The 19,772-nt window shown below is 37.5% G+C and overlaps 1 protein-coding gene and 1 non-coding gene across 2 annotated transcripts; both read left to right on the forward strand.

Moving 5' to 3' along the window:
* Nucleotides 1-3: 3 nt before the first annotated feature.
* THAP2 (THAP domain containing 2) lies at nucleotides 4-16,737 on the forward strand. Its single transcript, XM_043879472.1, has 3 exons — nucleotides 4-738; nucleotides 7,993-8,188; nucleotides 12,807-16,737. Exons 1-3 carry the CDS (start codon nucleotides 668-670, stop codon nucleotides 13,194-13,196), a joined length of 657 nt encoding a protein of 218 aa, XP_043735407.1. The 5' UTR covers nucleotides 4-667; the 3' UTR covers nucleotides 13,197-16,737.
* On the forward strand, nucleotides 5,982-6,088 carry LOC122686623. Its single transcript, XR_006338861.1, has one exon. It is a non-coding gene; the product is annotated as a U6 spliceosomal RNA (small nuclear RNA).
* Nucleotides 16,738-19,772: the final 3,035 nt, after the last annotated feature.

Consider the following 19,772-nt stretch of genomic DNA (forward strand, 5'->3'; position numbering starts at 1 on the left):
AGAAAGTGGCTCTGGAAGTGGCTCTGTTCGGCCGTCACTTCCTGCTGCACGCCGGAAACAAGGCTCCCAGTTCACGCGATAATAATTAGGAGAGCGCGATGCTCCCTGGGAGTTGTAGTCTTTTTTATTGCCGCTCGCTTTGAGATTTTCCTTCCAGTCTGAGGCGCGTACCTATTCCTGACTGGTCTTTGGGGGTTTGGGGTGCGTGGCGGGGTAGGCGGGCCTGTATTTAATCCTGGCCTCAAGAGAGTTTCATAATAAAGGGGGGATAGGAGGGCACACCTCGTCTAGTTGCTCGGTGACCCGCAGCTAAAGAGACGCTGTAGTCCCACTCCCTTTCCGGAGCCGGGGAGAGGGCGGGTTGCGTCCGCCATGTTGGTGAAGGCAAACGAGGGCGACTGGAGCTCCAGGCCCGTCGGCTTTGCTGGCTCAAGTCCGCCATATTAATAAAGAGAAAGGGCAGGTTGACCCCTCCTGCCCCCCACCCGCCACACACACACACACATACGCACACACACACATACACCCCTTCTTCCCAGCCATCTCTGGCAACTCAGCTCAGTGGGCCCCTCCCCAGCCTCTTTTGCCTAGGGTCCACCCGAAGGAAGCGTAGCATCCTGCGCCTCAAATCAGGCTTAACACAGCGCCGAATGAGGTGGAAAGGGAAATGCCGACCAATTGCGCCGCGGCGGGCTGTGCTACTACCTACAACAAGCACATTAACATCAGCTTCCACAGGTAACCTGGGCAGGGAGTGGGGCTGACGGGAACGGGAGTTCCTAGACTGGGTATCACTTGTGTGAAAAGAACAAGAGGATTCTACCAGTTCTAACTTAGATATTTGGTAGCAGGGACGCGTCGTTTTTGCCTTTTGTGTTTCTCACATCTGTCCAGTTTTTCTCTCCTTTCGGGGAAGGTTTACTCAAGTTCTGTACAGTGATTAGTCCTTCTCTAGAAAGTGACAGGATACCTTAATTTTCTCCTCTTTTATTTCTTGTGTATTCGACCAGGTCTTGATGTTAATGACGCCTTAAGAGGAAGCGAGATCTTCCTTTTCAAGTCAGCAATCACCTAAAAAGCCGACTACGTTCCTGTTATAATTTGTCAGTTCTCACTAGCTATATTGACATGGGAAGCGTTTAAGATTTCTGATGGTCACATACAGTAACTGCGGAGGAATTGCCATTAATAGCAGTAGAATTAAGCTATGTGAATGAAAATGGAAAAGATAAGCTTTCTATTATTACTAGAACAGAGCAGTATACAAACAACCCAGGTTACATTCTTCGTTCATTTGCTGAAGCGCAGTCAAAATTCTTTAGTTCTGTCAAACCAGAACTCTGGAAAGCACGTTGAATACTGCATGAAATAATGACTCGGTACAACATTTGCCTTCTCTGCAAGTGCCTGCCATATGCTTGAAGAAAAGAAATACTCAAAAACAAAAGAAGCATTCAAGAAGTTAAGTGCAAACAGTTCTGCGTTTACATACTTTGCAACTCAATAAGATCTTAGAATTGAGAAAATGATATCCCTGACCTTTCTTCCCACCTCATTATGACTAAATGTACCCCCTATTAAAAGTTGCCACTTAAAATCCTTGTGGTGTTTATGTTTTTCATGTATGTCATGCAAATGTAGTGCTTTATTCATTGATCCATCTAATGTATTAAAAAGCAGAGATATTACTTTGACAACAAAAGTACCTATAGTCAAAGCTATGGTTTTTCCAGTAGTCATGTATGGATGTGGGAGTTGGACTATAAAAAAAGCTGAGCGCTGAAGAATTGATGCTTTTGAACTGTTGGAGCATCAGTGCGTTGAAGAAGACTCTTGAGAGTTCCTTGGACTGCAAGATCAAACCAATCAATCCTAAAGGAAATCAGTCCTGAATATTCATTGGAAGGACTAATGATGAAGCTGAAGCGCCAATACTTTGGTCACCTGATGCAAAGCACAGATTCACTGAAAAAGACCCTGATGCTGGGAAAGACTGAAGGCAGGAAGAGAAGGGGAGGACAGAGAATGAGATGGTTGGACGGCATCACCAACCCCATGGACCTGAGTTTGAGCAAGCTTGGGAAGTTGGTGATGGACAGGGAAGCCCAGCATGCTGCAGTCCATGGTAGCACCATGGGGTTGCAAAAAGTCGGACACAACTGAGTGACCGAACTGAAGTGAATGTGTCCCAAGCTCTTAGCACCTGACATGGTGCTAAGGATCCAGAAAATTCTTAACCTTCCAGGACTTGGAACGAGAAAGACCAACATAAATAATTATGGTTAAATGCCACAGAAGAGACTTTCAGGGAGTCCTAACTTAGCATTGGAAAGTCAAATAACACTTCTCAAAGGATGTGAAATTTCAAATGAGACCAAAAGATGACATAAATCTGGTCCTCTACAATACTTTTAAGGGTTTTCTATTTGATCCAGTGAGTTCTTGAGTAGCTATGGAAGGCTTACAAAGAATGAAGTGATTAGATTTCCATACTAAAAAGTCCTCAGGCTGCAGTGTGGAGAATTAGAGTGTTACCTAAAGTGCTGGTTAAGCATCATCATGAAATGAATTTGACGAGAAAGGAGCTCATTACAGAATGTTAGCATACCTACTGTTTCACAGGGAAATCCTGATGCAGCTCAGTGGAACTAAACAATGTACTTCCGATGCTGACATGATCAGCACTAAATTGATAGAGGAAAAAGTTAGGACCCTGTAATAAAATAAGGGAGACTCCACCCAGTGGCCTAGAGTAGAGTGGAACTGAGAGTAGGGACGGGAAGAAGTGGACAGATTTGAGAAATGTTTGAGGAGAAACTACTGTATATGGTAATTTGATTTGGAAGATGAGGAAGAGGGTGGAGTCAAGGCACCAACAATGAATGTTTAGGAGATGTGTGGTGGTTCGCTAACATATGTACCTCCTTTCCATGTTTGATCATTTGCTTGCTATGAAATTAACATATTCATGTGTAACCTTAGAAGTTTAGGCCTTAAGATAGCATTATTCATAATAAAATTAATTCCTATTTCATAATTAACATTTAATTCACTCCTTTCCTAGGACATTGGTAGACTTCTTTATCCCCATATACAACTTACATTGCCTAAACTTACTGTCCCCATTTTTCTTCTCTTCCTCAGCCCATTCCAGACTGTCTCCCCAGTAATCTTTTGAAACTGTCCTTGCTAACATGAACTGTCACTCCTACATCTTTTTTCATGGCATGTGGTCATTTCCTCCCTGAAATACTCTCTACTTTGAATTATTTGGCAGTAATTTTGTGATTTTCATCTTACTTCTTTGGCCTAACTTCAGTCTCCTCCACTCCTCTACCACCTAGCCCATTCTCATCAAAAGGATTGCAGCTGTTCCTGCGGTCTTGGTTAACATTTATTTGTTGATGCCTCCTAAGTCAGTATTTCTAGTCCAAATCTTCAGTGGGTTGTAGACCTTTAGATAAGTGTCTCAATTATTTCCCCGTCTCTTAGTTCCTCACATTCAGCATACTAAAACTGTACCCTTGAACTTGTCGTTCCCTCAAAACTACATTTCCCATATTTCCTTTCTCATAAAAGGAAACACCAGCCACCCAGAAGCTGGGAGGTTATCCTCCCTTGACTTCTCACCATTCCCTCTCGACTGAAGTATTAAAACAACTTCTTAACTGGTTCACTGCTTCCATTCATGTCCTTCTAACTGCTCTTTTATAGTAAATGGTGTGTTGCTAAATGTTTAACAACAGGATCTCCGGGGAAGGGTGAAAGCCCTGATTTGTAGTGTTTGTCCAATTTGCAGGATATAAATACTCCCAACCATAACTGGTTTTAAGCTACCAACATGACATCACTGATCGTGGAGTTGGGAAGAAATGTACAATACTACTCTATTCTGTATCATTTATTTCATGCATGTTTCATACATGTAAGTAACCTTAAGAGTGTAGATAATAGTAAAATAACTAGGTGGTGGGTTTTTAATATATATTACCTTTGTTTTTAATCTACTTAAATGCAAACTTACATAATTTTTAATCATGGCTGTGTTTAACAACCAGTTAAAACATTTTCTGTTAACAGTCACCTCTAAATTGGGCTCTTGATGACTTACCAATGCCATTTTGGATACAGTTCAAAATCACTCTTTATCTTAGCAGGCCCTCCATCATCATTTCATGTCGTAACACTTCACTATTCCCAAGATACTCTAACATTCTTCACTACTACCATTTCCCTAGCTAATTCCCATACTCTCTTAAGGCCTCTTGATGAGATTAGCTCTTCCTATTATGGTTCCCTGCAATCCTGTACTTACCCTTTTATAAGTTCATATAATTACACTCGTAATTACATTTGTAATATTGAGTTGGCCCAAAAAGTTCATTCAGGTTTTTCCATGAAAAGCCCGAATGAACTTTTTGGGCCAACCCAATAATAAAAACAGTATTTAATATTTACCATGTACTATGCACTGGGTTGGGCTTCCCTGGTGGCCCAGGTGGTAAAGAGACTGCCTGCAGTGCAAGAGGCTTGGGTTCGATCCCTTGGTTGGGAAGACTCCCTGAAGAAGGGAATGGCAACCCACTCCAGTATTCTTGCCTGGAGAATTCCCTGGACAGAGGAGCCTGGAAAGCTGTAGTCCATGAGGTTGCAGAGTCGGGCAGGACTGAGTGACTAACACACACACACATACACTGAGCTAAGCATTTGCTCACATTGTCTCATTTAATTCCTAGAACCACACTAGGTACCATTATTACTCAACTTTATGGGTGATAAAACCGAGGCCTAAAAAGGTTAAGCAGCATCCTTAAAGTCACCCAGCTATTATGTGAAGGATCCAGGATTGACACCTGGTTTGATTCCAGAAAAACTGTTCTCAGCCACTCTTTTCTGCTCCATCAAACTGTTTGATTCTCTACCTTCCTCATTACAGTATACCCTCAAAAAAGAAGGATATCATAAAGGTAGGTCAGTTTTATTTACCACCATGTCTCCAGTGCCTAGGACAGTGCTTGGAATGTTAGAGACATTCAATTATTTATTAAAGACCCAAGCAAAGTAGCACTGTTTAAAATACTGAGTGATTTTCCAAAACATCTAATGTTTCTGAAAGCCTGTTTCTATTTTTGTGTGGCAAGAATATATCCATCTATTAACACTACGTCACTTATTTAAAACTAATATTTACAGGATTTATTATTACTTAAATTCAGCTTACAGGCAGCTTCACTCACCCTTTGGATTTGCTGGGAAAAATCCAAACAACATGTGAAAAACATAATTAAGGTTAATCTTTATAAAACATCCAAAATCAAATATAAAATTGTTGATTATTCTTATTTTATTTCAACAGATAATCTGAAGATTATTTAGTAATGCCAAACTAACTCCACTAGTTTGTGTATTCGTTGATTCACTCAGAAAAGTTCATTGAATGCTTACTTTACAGGATAAAGTAGTGAAATAAACAGCTTCTAATAAGGAGAAACCTGTGATCTAGTGGTAGAGATAGAAAAGTAAACAATTAGAATATAGTTATGTTCGTGCTATATGATACAGGAACATGTAACCAAGTCTTCTGATCATGAAAAAACTTGTTAGGAAAATGGGATTCCTAAACTGAGTCTTAAAAGAAGTAGAATTTGATGAAGTTAAGGTCCAGTTGGAGGCATTGATTTCATTATTTAAAAAAGAGCTAAAGAGGGGTGTGAAAAATAATATCTGACAGTCTTCATATATCTGAAGAGTCTTATACAAATGCTAATACAATAGTACTGGTAATACTTAGTTATTCTGAGCCTTTACTGAGGGCCCAACAAGAAGTGTGCTTATGAATTAACAGCTTAATTTTTAGCTCAGTCCTCAGGAGAATTTTCAAATCATTAAATATTGGAACAGAGCTTTGAAGTGAGAATACATTATTGTTAAGAAGTGAGAGCTAGCAGAGTAGATTAATTCTCCATCAGAAGTGTCTAGTGGTGCTCGCTTCGGCAGCACATATACTAAAATTGGAACGGTACAGAGAAGATTAGCATGGCCCCCACGCAAGGATGATGTGCAAATTCATGAAGCGTTCCTTATTTTTTAAGGCATATATATGGAATTTAGAAAGATGGTAACGATAACCCTGTATGCAAGACAGCAAAAGAGACACAGATGTATTGAACAGTCTTTTAGACTCTGTGGAAGAGGATGAGGGCGGGATGATATGGGAGAACGGCATTGAAACATGTAAATTATCATATGTGAAATGAATCACCAGTCCAGGTTCGATGCATGAGACAGGGTGCTCAGGGCTGGTGCACTGGGATGACCCAGAGGGATGGGATGGGGAGGGAGGTGGGAGGGGGGTTCAGGATGGGGGACACATGTACACTCATGGAGGATTCAAGTCAATGTATGGCAAAATGAATATAATATTGTAAAGTAAAATTAATTAATTAATTAAAAAACGAAGTGTCTAGTGAAATAGGAAAAAAGTACCTTATGAAAACATAGGAACTGTAGAGTGATATACAAGTGTTGTCTTCAGATCAGGGTGTATTTGAGGTTGTGGGGAATGGGGACATGAGACGGCAGGTGTATAAGTAAACCTGGGCTTTCATCTCTGTGCCCCTCCCTGCTGGTAATTTGAGCAACTCTACTATATCTAATATAGCCAAAGCTGTTCCTAGTGAATCTTCAGCTGGGGGCTTCAGGGCCACAGGATCTTCTAACATAAATTTAATGGTTCTTTTTAGGCCCTAGTGAGTTCATAATTCATACTTTAAGGTAGTCAAACTAACTTACTGCATGTAAATGTTGATTCTTCTATTTCCAAGTCAGTCAACACAGGGGCTTCCCTGAAAGCTCAGGAAAGCTAAGGAATCTGCCTGCTATACAGGAGACCGTGGTTCTGTATAGCAGAACCTGGCTAAGGAAGTGATAAAGTAGTGGAGATCCGCTGGAGAAGGGATAAGCCACCCACTCCAGTATTCTTGGGCTTCCCTGGTGGCTCAGCTGGTAAAGAATCCACCTTCAGTGCAGGAGACCTGGGTTCAATCCCTGGGTTGGGAAGATCCCCTGGAGAAGGGAACAGCTACCCACTCCAGTATTCTGGCCTGGAGAATTCCATGGACTCCATAGTCGATGGGGTCGCAAAGAGTGGGACACAACCAAGTAACTTTCACTTCACAGCACAGCTACCATCAGAATTTTTAGAAGTCCCTTATATTTTTCTCTTCCTTAACAGCCGTACACTAGGTGATATCACTGTATTTTATATCTGAAATAAATATAAAAGGAAAAACATTCTAGCTGGCTTGTCATCAGCGTTTTACTTCTTGTAGTAATTATGCTTTCAACTGTATTACATAGCTTAAGAGTTCATTTTTCAAAAATATATGCAGTTTAACTTCATGGAAGTAGTATAGTATAGTATTAATTTATATGTTCTATATTTATAGTAACTAAGCACATTTTTATTGAGTCCCAACTATTTGCAAGGCAATACCTAAGTGGTAAAGATAGATAAAAAGATATAATGATCCGTGTCCTCAAGAAACTTATCATCTTCTTTCATTTCACTGGAAATTTTTTTAAAAGAAAAATTAAAAAGCATGTGGTAAGTATCATAATGAACACAGAGGAAGGAATACCAGAATCTGTCTTGATAAAATTTAATCTGTGGATTATCTGAGTTGTCTTGACCATGTATATCAACAGCAGATCAAATCATTGTGAAATTATTCCTGCTTACAATGGTTCCACATAAATTTGATATAGATCAATTTAGTCTTATTTTTTCTCTTTATTAATTTTTAAGAACTTACAAAGATGAACATGAATTGGTTTCTGTTCCAGTGTTTGGGTATTATAAATTTTTAATTTGTTATGTGAATGGAAGACATTTTAAATTGTCACTTTTCAAAATTTCTTTTGACTATTTAGTGCAACCAGAAGTGTGATAGTTGGAATTTGAGTTGCCCCCCCCTTTTTTTTTTTTTTAAGGTTTCCTTTGGATCCTAAAAGAAGAAAAGAATGGGTTCGCCTGGTTAGGCGCAAAAATTTTGTGCCAGGAAAACATACTTTTCTTTGTTCAAAGCACTTTGAAGCTTCCTGTTTTGACCTAACAGGACAAACTAGACGACTTAAAATGGATGCTGTTCCAACCATTTTTGATTTTTGTACCCAAATAAAGTCCATGGTAGGTAATCCTACTTTTCTTTAACTCCATTTTTACCATTTTTAGAATCCATCCCTTTTTGTTTGTAAAATGGAATGATTCAGAATATATTGAAATTAATATATAATACTGTACCTCAAGGAAGTTGGAAAATTGCAGTAAAGATGCAGGTTAGAATTAGTGCTCAGGTCTCCTGATTCTATTATTCTTTTCTCCAATCCAAACTGTTTTATCATATTGGAATTCTACATTATTGTTAATTATTATCAATAACTGACCCATTGGTTAAACTGAAAAATCTTAATGAAACCTCTAGCATCATTCTGCCCTGGTTTTAGGATAACATATAAATAATGTGTGATAAGTGCTTTCACGGCAGCATACCCAAAGAATACCAGAATTAGACCAAAGAATATAAGGTCAGAGGGAGGCGTAACAGAAAACTTCACAGAACTCCGGAATTTAGGCTGGTTTTGAGCTTGGAGTTTGGAACTTAGGAGAGAGTTCTTGACCTTGCACAGGGCAGCTGCAGTAGTAAATGAGAACAAAAACGAGTGAGCTGAGGGATGAGTGGAAAACAAGTATTAGCAAGTGATATTTAAAAGGAAGGAGAAATTTTAGGTATAGTATGAATGTATTAAAGCAATGTTTTATCTACTCAAGGAAGATCTAATCAGAAAGGGAAAAACTAGCTGCGAAAGACAGGGTCACTGAAACGTTAAGGGGTAAAATGAACAAAAAAAAATTAAAAAATTTAGCTTTGAAAAAGAGGACAGACATTTTTTGCTCTGAGAGAGGAAAAAAAACCACTGCTTTTCTTGAGTTATTTTTGACGGGTAAATTTGCAAATCTGTGTGGTTAATATCTGAATGGGAGAGAAGAGAGAGGAGATTGTGGTAAACTAATTATTAATATTAACATCACAGATATTAGAAAAGCTCCAAGATGGCAAGCATTTTACTTCTGAATCCTCAGAACCTCAAATAGTGCCTGGTACATAGTACACACTCAGATGTTTGTTGAATTTGAAGTAGACCTTGGTTTTGACACTTGGATCATTTATTCTTTCAACAAATATTTACTAAGCCTTGCATATGTCGAAATCCAAGTTAGATGCTGGGAATATAAAGATCAAAAAGGAGCCCCTGCCAATTCCTCTAGGCAGAAAGAATGCCAGTTTTAGATTTCATGAGGACAGGAACCATATTTATCTTACTTGTTCACTGTTGTGTTGTTTCAGTAAATGTTTGTTGAATGAATGAAAGACACAAACTTATGAAATTAATGAGAATCTGGGAACTAAAAGTGTTTTAATATTTTTGGAATGAAAATTAAGATGGTGAAGGGCAGAATGGGGTGAGATCCTAAATGGTATAATATGCCATGTAAAGATTTTTTTTGTTCTTTAGGAAATAGGGAGGCAAAGAAGAATGTAGCCAGTATTAAAACATCAAATCTGTTAGAAAATTATTCTAGTGGCAGAAAATAGATTCAGTTCAGTTCAGTTCAGTTGCTCAGTCGTGTCTGACTCTTTGCGACCCCATGAACCACAGCATGCCAGGCCTCTCTAACATCACCAACTCCTGGAGTCCACCCAAACCCATGTCCACTGAGTCTGTGATGCCATCCAATCATCTCATCTTCTGTTGTCCCTTTCTCCTCCTGCCCTCAATCTTTCCCAGCATCAGGGTCTTTCCAAATGAATAAGCTCTTCACATCAAGTGGCCAAAGTATTGGAGTTTCAGCTTCAGCATCAGTCCTTCCAATGAACACTCAGGACTGATCTCCCTTAGGATAGACTGGTTGGATCTCCTTGCAGTCCAAGAGACTCTCAAGAGTCTTCTCCAACACCACAGTTCAAAAGCATCAATTCTTCGGCACTCAGCTTTCTTAAGGAGTCCAACTCTCACGTCCATACATGGCTACTGGAAAAACCATAGCCTTGACTAGATGGACCTTTGTTGGCAAAGTAATGTCTCTGCTTTGTAATATGTTGTCTAGGTTGGTCATAACTTTTCTTCCAAGGAGCAAGCATCTTTTAATTTCGTGGCTGCAGTCACCATCTGCAGTGATTTTGGAGCCCCCCAAAAAATAAAGTCTGACACTGTTTCCATTGTTTCCCCATCTATTTGCCATGAAGTGATGGGACTGGATGCCATGATCTTAGTTTTCTGAATGTTGAGCCCTAAGCCAACTTTTTCATTCTCCTCATTCACTTTCATTAAGAGACTCTTTAGTTCTTCACTTTCTGCCATAATGGTGGTATCTTCTTCATATCTGAGGTTATTGATATTTCTCCCAGCAATCTTGATTCCAGCTTGTGCTTCGTTCAGCCCAGCCTTTCTTATGATGTATTCTGCATAGAACTTAAACAAGCAGGGTCATGATATACAGCCTTGACATAGTCCTTTTCCTATTTGGAACCAGTCTGTTGTTCCATGTCCAGTTCCAACTATTGCTTCCTGACCTGTATAAGGTTTCTCAAGAGGCAGGTCAGGTGGTCTGGTATGCCCATCTCTTTCAGAATTTTCCACAGTTTGTTGTGATCCACACAGTCAAAGGCTTTGGTGTAGTCAATAAAGCAAAAATAAATGTTTTTCTGGAACTCTCTGGCTTTTTTGATGATCCAACAGATGTTGGCAATTTGATATCAGGTTCCTCTGACTTTTCTAAATCCAGCTTGAATATCTGGAAGTTCACGGTTCACGTATTGCTGAAGCCTGGCTTGGAGAATTTGAGTATTACTTTACTAGCATGTGAGATGAGTGCAATTGTGTGGTAGTTTGAGCGTTCTTTGGCATTGCCTTTCTTTGGAATTGTAATGAAAACTGACCTTTTCCAGTCCTGTGGCCACTGCTGAGTTTTCCTAATTTGCTGACATATTGAGTGCAGCACTTTCACAGCATCATCTTGTAGGATTTGAAACAGCTCAACTGGAATGCCATTACGTCCACTAGCTTTGTTCATAGTGATGCTTCCTAAGGCCCACTTGACTTCACATTCCATGATGTCTGGCTCTAGGTGAGTGATCACACCATATTTGTGATTATCTGGGTCATGAAGATCTTTTTTGTACAGTTCTTCTGTGTATTCTTGCCACCTCTTCTTAATACCTTCTGCTTCTGTTAGGTCCATACAATTTCTCTCCTTTATTGAGCCCATCTTTGCATGAAATGTTCCCTTGGTATCTCTAATTTGCTTGACGAGATCTCTAATCTTTCCCATTCTATTGTTTTCCTCTATTTCTTTGCATTGATCACTGAGGAAGGCTTTCTTATCTCTCCTTGCTATCTTTGGAACTCTGCATTCAAATGGGAATATCTTTCCTTTTCTCCTTTGCCTTTCACTTCTCTTCTTTTCACACTATTTGTAAGGCCTCAGACAGCCATTTTGCTTTTTTGCATTTCTTTTTCTTGGGGATGATCTTGATCATCAGTGTCACGAACCTCCGTCCATAGTTCATCAGGCACTCTGTCTATGAGATCTAGTCCCTTAAATCTATTTCTCACTTCCACTGTATAGTCATAAGTGATTTGATTTAGATCATACCTGAATGGTCTAGTGGTTTTCCCCACTTTCTTCAATTTAAGTCTGAATTTGGCAATAAGGAGTTCATGATCTGAGTCACAGTCAGCTCCTGGTCTTGTTTTTACTGACTGTATAGAGCTCTACCATCTTTGGCTGCAAAGAATATAATCAATCTGATTTCGGTGTTGACCATCTAGTGATGTCCATGTGTAGAGTCTTCTCTTGTGTTGTTGGAAGAGGGTGTTTGCTATGACCAGTGCGTTCTCTTGGCAAAGCTTTGTTAGCCTTTTGCCCTGCTTCATTTTGTACTCTTAGGCCAAACTTGCCTATTACTCCAGGTGTTTCTTGACTTCCTACTTTTGCATTCCAGTCCCCTATAATGAAAAGGACATCTTTTTGCGGTGTTAGTTCTAAAAGGTCTTGTAGGTCTTTGTAGAACCATTCAACTTCAGCTTTTTCAGCATTACTGGTCAGGGAAATAGATTAGTGAGGATCAAAATGAGCCCAGAGATCAAAAAAGTTTTTAATATATTCAAGCCAGACATGAATGATATGGGCCTGATGAGGGTAGTAGCATTACGAATGATGGGGAGATCTTAAACGTCCTGATAGAGATATTTAGGAGTTAGAATTAATAGGACTTGATGACTACCTGAATGAAAGAAATTAAAGGGGAAAAAGGGTCCTCAGGTTTCTTATCTGGACAGAAATTTTCTAACCAGATCTTAAATCCTTGATTGTAAGATATAACTGTGCATAATTAATAAGTAAACCTATTCAGGAGCTTGATTCCTGGAAATGTTTTTATTAAGTAGGATCACAGGTCTGAAATATTAATCAAATTGGGAGAATAGTATTTACTTTAAAAAGAGATCAAATCAGTATCACAAATAAATGTCTAAATGCATTCTATATTGGTCTTGGTGAGAATATTGCAAATAAATTTTTTAAGTCAATAGAATCATATTCAGTAATTTGAAAGAAACCTGGGAAGTGCATTGTTTGGTTCTAAAAAGAGCAGTTTAAGTACTGTTATACAAAATTGGACAGAATTTGCTTATTTGTGATATTCCATAATTTATGTTCATCCCTCTAATTTTATTCGGTTCAGAAACTCAAGTCAAGGAATCTTTTGAAGAAAAACAACAGTTGTACACCAACCGGACCATCTAATTTAAAATCAAGCATTAGTAGTCAGCAAGTACTACTTGAACACAGTTATGCCTTCAGGAATCCTATGGAAGCAAAAAAGAGGATAATTAAACTGGAAAAGGAGATAGCAAGCTTAAGAAGGAAAATGAAAACTTGCCTACAGAAAGAACGCAGAGCAACTCGAAGATGGATTAAAGCCGCGCGCTTGGTGAAGAGTCTGGAAACAAGTAACGTGTTACCTAAGGGCACATCAGAACACATTTTACCAGCAGCCTTAAACAGTCTTCCTTTGGAAGATTTCAAGATTCTTGAACAAGATCAACAGGGTAAAACATTATCAGTTCTCTAAATCTGAAACAAACCAAGAGTACATTCATTTAGGATTTGTTACTCAAACTTCATTCTATTCACAGGTAAAGGTATTTAAAGAAATTATTCCAAAATTGAGTAGTTAATAGAGTTTTACTTGAAGTAACAACATTACTGTGTAATTTATGAAGACTTGATTACAAGAAAATGGAGAACTTTCTATGAAACATTTAAATGAGAATAGAAGTGCCTTATTGTGAGAATTATGTACTTAAAATTTTTGCTAGAAAATTGAATATTTGTAGACTGTTTTGTGTTTTTGTTTTTTTAACCTCTTTAAAGAACAGCCTGTTACAAGTAATGCTTTTAATTTATATTATAAAAAATTTTTTTCCAGTACCAAAGTTGGGATATTACATTCTAAGTAATTTGCCTAGTAGGGATTAACTGACATATAACTGTAAAACTGCTCAGTTTTTATTAATTAAATTATTGGCAGTGTAATTGGGAAAAATTATAGGGAAAAGCCCCCTGAAATACAGGGCAAATTATTTTATTTAAACTTTCTATATCTTTTTATCAGTAAAATAAGCTAATCATGGCCTCCATCATAACAAAATTAGCTTTTGCAATAGCTTGTAAAATACTTTGAAAATAGTATTTTCAAACGTGAAGTACCTTTGGGTTATCCAAGGATCTCAGACTACTAAAAACTGGTAACTGGTTATATTCACCTTCTGAGAAAATATGCTATGAAATAACACAGAGATTGAGATCTAGCTTTTACTTTAATTGAACACAAAGATAAATGTATACCACATTTTTCTCATAATAAAAATACTACATTTTCAATTTCAAAGCTGATGCATTAATAGGCAAACATACTACAAAGTTTCATGTTAGAAATACTCCCTCTGTCTCCACGTGTATTGATACCAAAATTCTTAAGCTTTCTTTTTTTTCCATAAACCCATAATAGAATTGAACTACGGAAAAGTACTTACCAGATTGTATCTCCACAGCTTATAACATAAAATAGAATCAATTTATCTTACATATCAGTTTGCTTTTTATCTCTTTTAGTAAGAGTAATGTAGAGTAACCATACTGCATAAAGGAGATGAAGTGTAGATCTCTATAAAAATACATGTGTCTGTGATAAAGCTATACAGGTGCTAATTATTTTACAACAGAGAATATCAGAACTCTTCTTATAGTTTCCGCTTGAACAATTAAAGGGTTTGCCTTATTTTGCCAGATAAATGTTTAGTAAGAACACTTCAAACAGATTTGGTCAAATCATATAAAAATTTATTAATGTACAGTCAGGTTAACCAGGCCTAACTTGAGTTTCTGACACCACCATATGAAAGTGCCATATATATAATCACATATTACTGTAAATCTTTCCCATAAGGTAATGGCTCCTTGATGATAAAAAAGTTTTTATAACATTTGCTTAAATCCTGGCAACAGTCTTTTTACATTATTTGCACCGTTTCTTTTAATAAGGAGTGTCTCTCAAGCAACTCGAGTTACAATAGCAGTGGTAGGAAAGATCTCTCTTAGTTTTCATCAGGCGCTTAAAGTAAATATTTAAGAAACTCCTTTTGTGTATAGTGTAAACCTTATTAGTCATGTTATCTTTAATACTGGGTGTCACTTATTGGAATTGTTTCATGTTTTCAACTGTCTTTATGTGGTTTCAAACATAATCATCAACACTTATTGACCATTTCCATACTTCAAAATAAGTTGGGCAGATAATCATTTAAACATAAACTGTGTTTTCCAAATATAAACTCTCATGTGGTTCACCACCCCTCCCAATACAAAGCAAAACACCGATGCAGGCTGATTCCCATGCACAGCAGTACCTTGATATCTTAATATAACACTTTTTAAATCACAAAAATAAACCATTATAAAATACAACAAACTTTTGGCAAATTAACTTGACTTCATTATTATTTGAGAGCCCTGAATCAACTACCACTCAGTAAATTTTTTGCTTTTTTTTTTCCCCATGTCATTTTCATGTTACTGGTCTGATAACATGCTACAAACTCTGTCTGCATCAAATTATTTTAACATATATCCATCTACCTTAAAACTACTTTCATTCATAGAGAAAATTAAAGGAATTTAGTTGTACTTTAAAAATTAAAGGAATCTTTTAAAACCCTGTTTTCAGTTTGTTGATAAATTCATCACTTAGCCCATATATCATGAAACTCATCAAAATTGTAGTAGCTCTTCGTCCTCTGCTGTACACATATATCCTGTTTTATGTCCATCATTCATGCTGTGTCTAATAGGCACTAACCTTTACAGAGAACGAGCCAAAGCCTAGGAATTTGATATAAAGTTGAATATGACATGAATTTTCTGCCCTTAAGTTGCTCAAAGTCTTTTGAGACAAACAAATATTATTTATAATAATAGGATAAATGCTATGAAAGAGATGTGTGTGAAGTGCTTTGGTAAATGCCATTAAATTGGAATTTAATGAGAACATATAAACTTTTAGACCTTTTTATAATAGTTTTCTTTTGAAATAAACGGATTTCTTCTTATAATGACTTACCAAAGGAGATTTTGTAGAACTCGGTTTTAAGGTGAATTACATAGTATTTATTTAATGAATTGTAAGACTTTCTCTCCCTTTAAAATGAACACTGAACAAATTTGTTCTTTATGATATCTTGTTAAAAGGAAAACATAACAAAATAAAATATTATATCAAAGCCAAGATTGGAGTTTATTTGATATTGATATTTTTACTAAACAAACAACAAGCCCTACTGTCACAAATTTTTTTAAAGATAGTTTTAACTCAGAGTCTTAAAGTTAACAATGCACTATGGCAAAAAAAAACCCCACAATGTACTATGGCAACAGTTAGTTCTCTTACTTGTTCTTTACAAACATTCTGTGTGGTAGGTGGTGTTATCTCCAATTTATAGATGAAGAAATCTTTGTTAATGTAATTATTCAGACATTTATAATGTATCTGGCCTCCAAATCCTATTCTCTGACCTCTACATTATAACCCTCTGTTAAATACATCATTAAAATAGGGCAGGCCATGTGTCTTAAAAAACAAAAAATATTGTGTGTATAAATATAGATAGATACATAGATATACAGTAAAGACAGTCTATGAAGTCATTGTTGATCTCTTCTAGGTAGACTTTATAATGTTGGGGTTTTTTTAAATCTCACTTCTCAATATTAGAATACGGGTAAATTGTAATTTTGGTATAATAGAGAAAATGGTTCCTCTTTATGTCAGATTATGGGATTCTTTTGGTATTTAGACAGCTGAAAACTAAAAAATTAAGGAATTTATAATATATTAAACAGTTGCATATTGTTTTCAAAAAAAAATGTATTCTGAGTATGTTGATACTAAAAGCTTTTCTAAGGAAATTACTGTCATGCCTATTATTTCTAAAATATGTACATAAACATTTCTGTGGAAATCCTCCCCTTAAATTGAACCCCTGAAATACTTTAAAAGAAGTCCCTCTCCTTAAATTGAAGCAAACTGTAAGCAAAATAAAGATATGTAAAGCCTAGAAGAGGAATTATCATTTCATTTTATGGCTCAAATTATATCTAAACATACATTATAATTTATTTGCACTGTTTTAAGTACTGGTTATATAATCTACACCAGAAATATGAAGGGCTATAAAAATTTATGTCTCTCCTGACAATTTGAGGCTCACACACAGATTGTAGATATACTTGAAGGTGAAAGTCGCTCAGTCGTGTCCGACTCTTTGCGACCCCATGGACTGGAGCCTGCCAGGTTCCTCTGTCCGTGGAATTCTCAAGGCAAGAATACTGGAGTGGGTAGCCATTCCCTTCTCCAGGGGATCTTCACAACCCAGGGATTGAACCCAAGTCTCCTGCATTGCAGGCAGATTCTTTACTGTCGGAGTGACCAGGGAAGCCCATAGATATGCTTACTACAGCATTATTTTCATAACAAGGAAATAAAATGTTTTAATAATTTTTTATGATTATTAAATATTATTTAGTACTTTAATTTTAAAAACACTATCTTAAACATTCACTAAAAGACATTAAGCAAACGATAATGAACATGATTCCTGTCCTCAAGTCTGTAGGGAAAAGAATATTCCATTTGTTTATTCCTGCCCTAACATCTCCCTATTGCCCTTTTACAGTAAGTTGAATCTAAAACAACATATCAGTTTTTAAGTAGCTGCCTACGCTTTTAAAATTTGTGCTCCAAAAGCTAAAAAAAAAAACCTTTGGGTTCAACTTCAAGAAAACAGATATGTGCCTGTCTTTTTCTTTTTAGTTATTTAAATATTTCAGTTCAGTTCAGTCGCTCAGTCGTGTCCTACTCTTTGCAACCCCATGGACTGCAGCACACCAGGCCTCCCTGTCCATCACCAACTCCCAGAGTTTACTCAGACTCATGTCCATTGAGTCGGTGATACCATCCAACCATCTCATTCTCTGTCGTCCCCTTCTCCTCCCACTTTCAATCTTTCCCAGCATCAGGGTCTTTTCAAATGAGTCAGCTCTTCACATCAGGTGGCCAAAGTATTGGAGTTTCAGCTTCAACATCAGCCCTTCCAATGAATATTCAGGACTTATTTCCTTCAGGATGGACTGGTTGGATCTCCTTGCAGTCCAAGGGACTCTCAAGAGTCTCCTCCAGCACCACAGTTCAAAAGCATCAATTCTTCAGCCCTCAGCTTTCTTTAGAGTCCAACTCTCACATCCATACATGACTACTGGAAAAACCATAGCTTTGACTAGACAGACCTTTGTTGGCAAAGTAATGTCTCTGCTTTGTAATATGCTATCTAGGTTGGTCATAATTTTTCTTCCAAGGATAAGTGTCTTTTAATTTCATGGCTGCAATCACCATCTGCAGTGATTTTGGAGCCCCCCAAAATAAAGTCTGTCACTGTTTCCGCTGTTTCCCTATCTATTTGCCATGAAGTAATGGGACCAGATGCCATGATCTTAGTTTTCTGAATGTTGAGCTTTAAGCCAACTTTTTCACTCTCCTCTTTCACTTTGATCAAGAGGCTCTTTAGTTAAGTATTTCAGACCTTGTTATCTCAAAATCCTCCATTCTCATGAATGTCTGTTTTCATGGTCTTAACCACCAAATCTTTATATACTGGCTGTACTTTAGTTTTGTCATTTAGCAAACTCCTTTTAAGTATTAGCTCTGATGCTCCCACTCCCTGACACTTTCCTGTAACCTATCAAAGTGACATAAGCGCTTCTCTCCTTAAGTCCTATTTTATGCATAACTTGGATAAAGTCATCCTTTCATTATTGTCTACACATCTATTTTCATTTTCTGTGTTTCTTCAAGGCTCTGTGTGTGTTTTGTTTTAGGTCTCAGGGTCTGACATGTATATGTGAAAGTGAAAGTGTTAGTTGCTCAGTCCTGTCCAACTCTTTGCAACCTCATGGACTATCTCACCAGGCTCCTCTGTCCGTGGAATTCTCCAGGCAGGAATACTGGAGTGGGTAGCCATTCCCTCCACCAGGGGATCTTCTAGACCCAGGGATCGAACCCAGGTCTCCTGTACTGCAGCCAAATGTGTGTGTGTGTTTTGGTTTGGGCCTCAGGGGTCTGACATGTATATATTAGCCATGAGCACATTTAGAGATTTCACAAAATCTAAAACACTCCTTTGGCTTAGATTCAAAGTGATCGTACACAGAACGCACTGATATTTTCCTAGCATCAGTTAAGTGGTTTTGCCAGCAGGATGATTTTTGCAATTGGTGGTGGTTGTTTAGTTGCTAAGTCCATGGGATTTCCCAGGCAAGACTACTAGAGTGTCAAATGTTTACCCCAGAAAATGTTTATGTCAAAAACCACATAAGTAAGTATTTATATTGTGAAATTTAAAGATTATCAGTCCAACAATGAATTTTCAGGCTGTTGCTCTGATTATAATAACAATTATCAAACTGTGAAGTTTTATGAGGGAATGAAATCTGTGGTAAAACAACTCTGTTGGAAGTGTTCAGTTTCTTAACTTCTCAGAGCCTTTACTGCACTCTCCCAGTCCTTTGAGGAAACAAACCTCATATCTGAACCTTAAATTTTATCAGAGGTATTTTGGAGGGCTTCCCTCCTGGCTCAGACAGTAAAGAATCTGTCTGCAATGCAGGAGACCAGTTCGATCCCTGGGTCAAGAAGATTCCCCCAGAGAAGGGAAAGACTACCCACTCCAGTATTCCTGCCTGGAGAATTCCATGGACAGAGAAGCCTAGCAGGCTACAGTCCATGAAGTCCCACAAAGAGTCAGACACAACTGAGCAACTAACACTAAGACTATTTTGGAAGGAAGGTGGTGGGGGAGGGTAGCATACGTACTAATATCTTGAGCATAGTTTAGAAAATGCTTACCCAGGAATTCTGCTAGAGATGGCTTTTAAAGCAAATAGAAAAAGACTTTGTTGAAATATTTTCAGATTATCAAAGTCTATAAACATTATCAAATTGTAAAGTGATGTTTCTTTTTAAAGAATATTTTAATTATGTCAATTACCCCAAATTGTTTCAGCTTTAAGAGAGAATAACTTATTTTATGAAGAACAG

Source organism: Cervus elaphus, chromosome 3 (genome assembly GCF_910594005.1).
Source record: "Cervus elaphus chromosome 3, mCerEla1.1, whole genome shotgun sequence".
NCBI classification, from domain to species: domain Eukaryota; kingdom Metazoa; phylum Chordata; class Mammalia; order Artiodactyla; family Cervidae; genus Cervus; species Cervus elaphus.

What these genes read in the sequence shown, in the direction of transcription:
- THAP2 (XM_043879472.1), top strand. Translation starts at nt 668, where the DNA reads ATGCCGACCAATTGCGCCGCGGCGGGCTGTGCTACTACCTACAACAAG. An exon ending in ATTAACATCAGCTTCCACAG is followed by an intron (nt 739 to 7,992) that starts GTAACCTGGGCA and finishes TTTTTTTTTAAG; the next exon opens with GTTTCCTTTGGATCCTAAAA. An exon ending in GTACCCAAATAAAGTCCATG is followed by an intron (nt 8,189 to 12,806) that starts GTAGGTAATCCT and finishes TATTCGGTTCAG; the next exon opens with AAACTCAAGTCAAGGAATCT.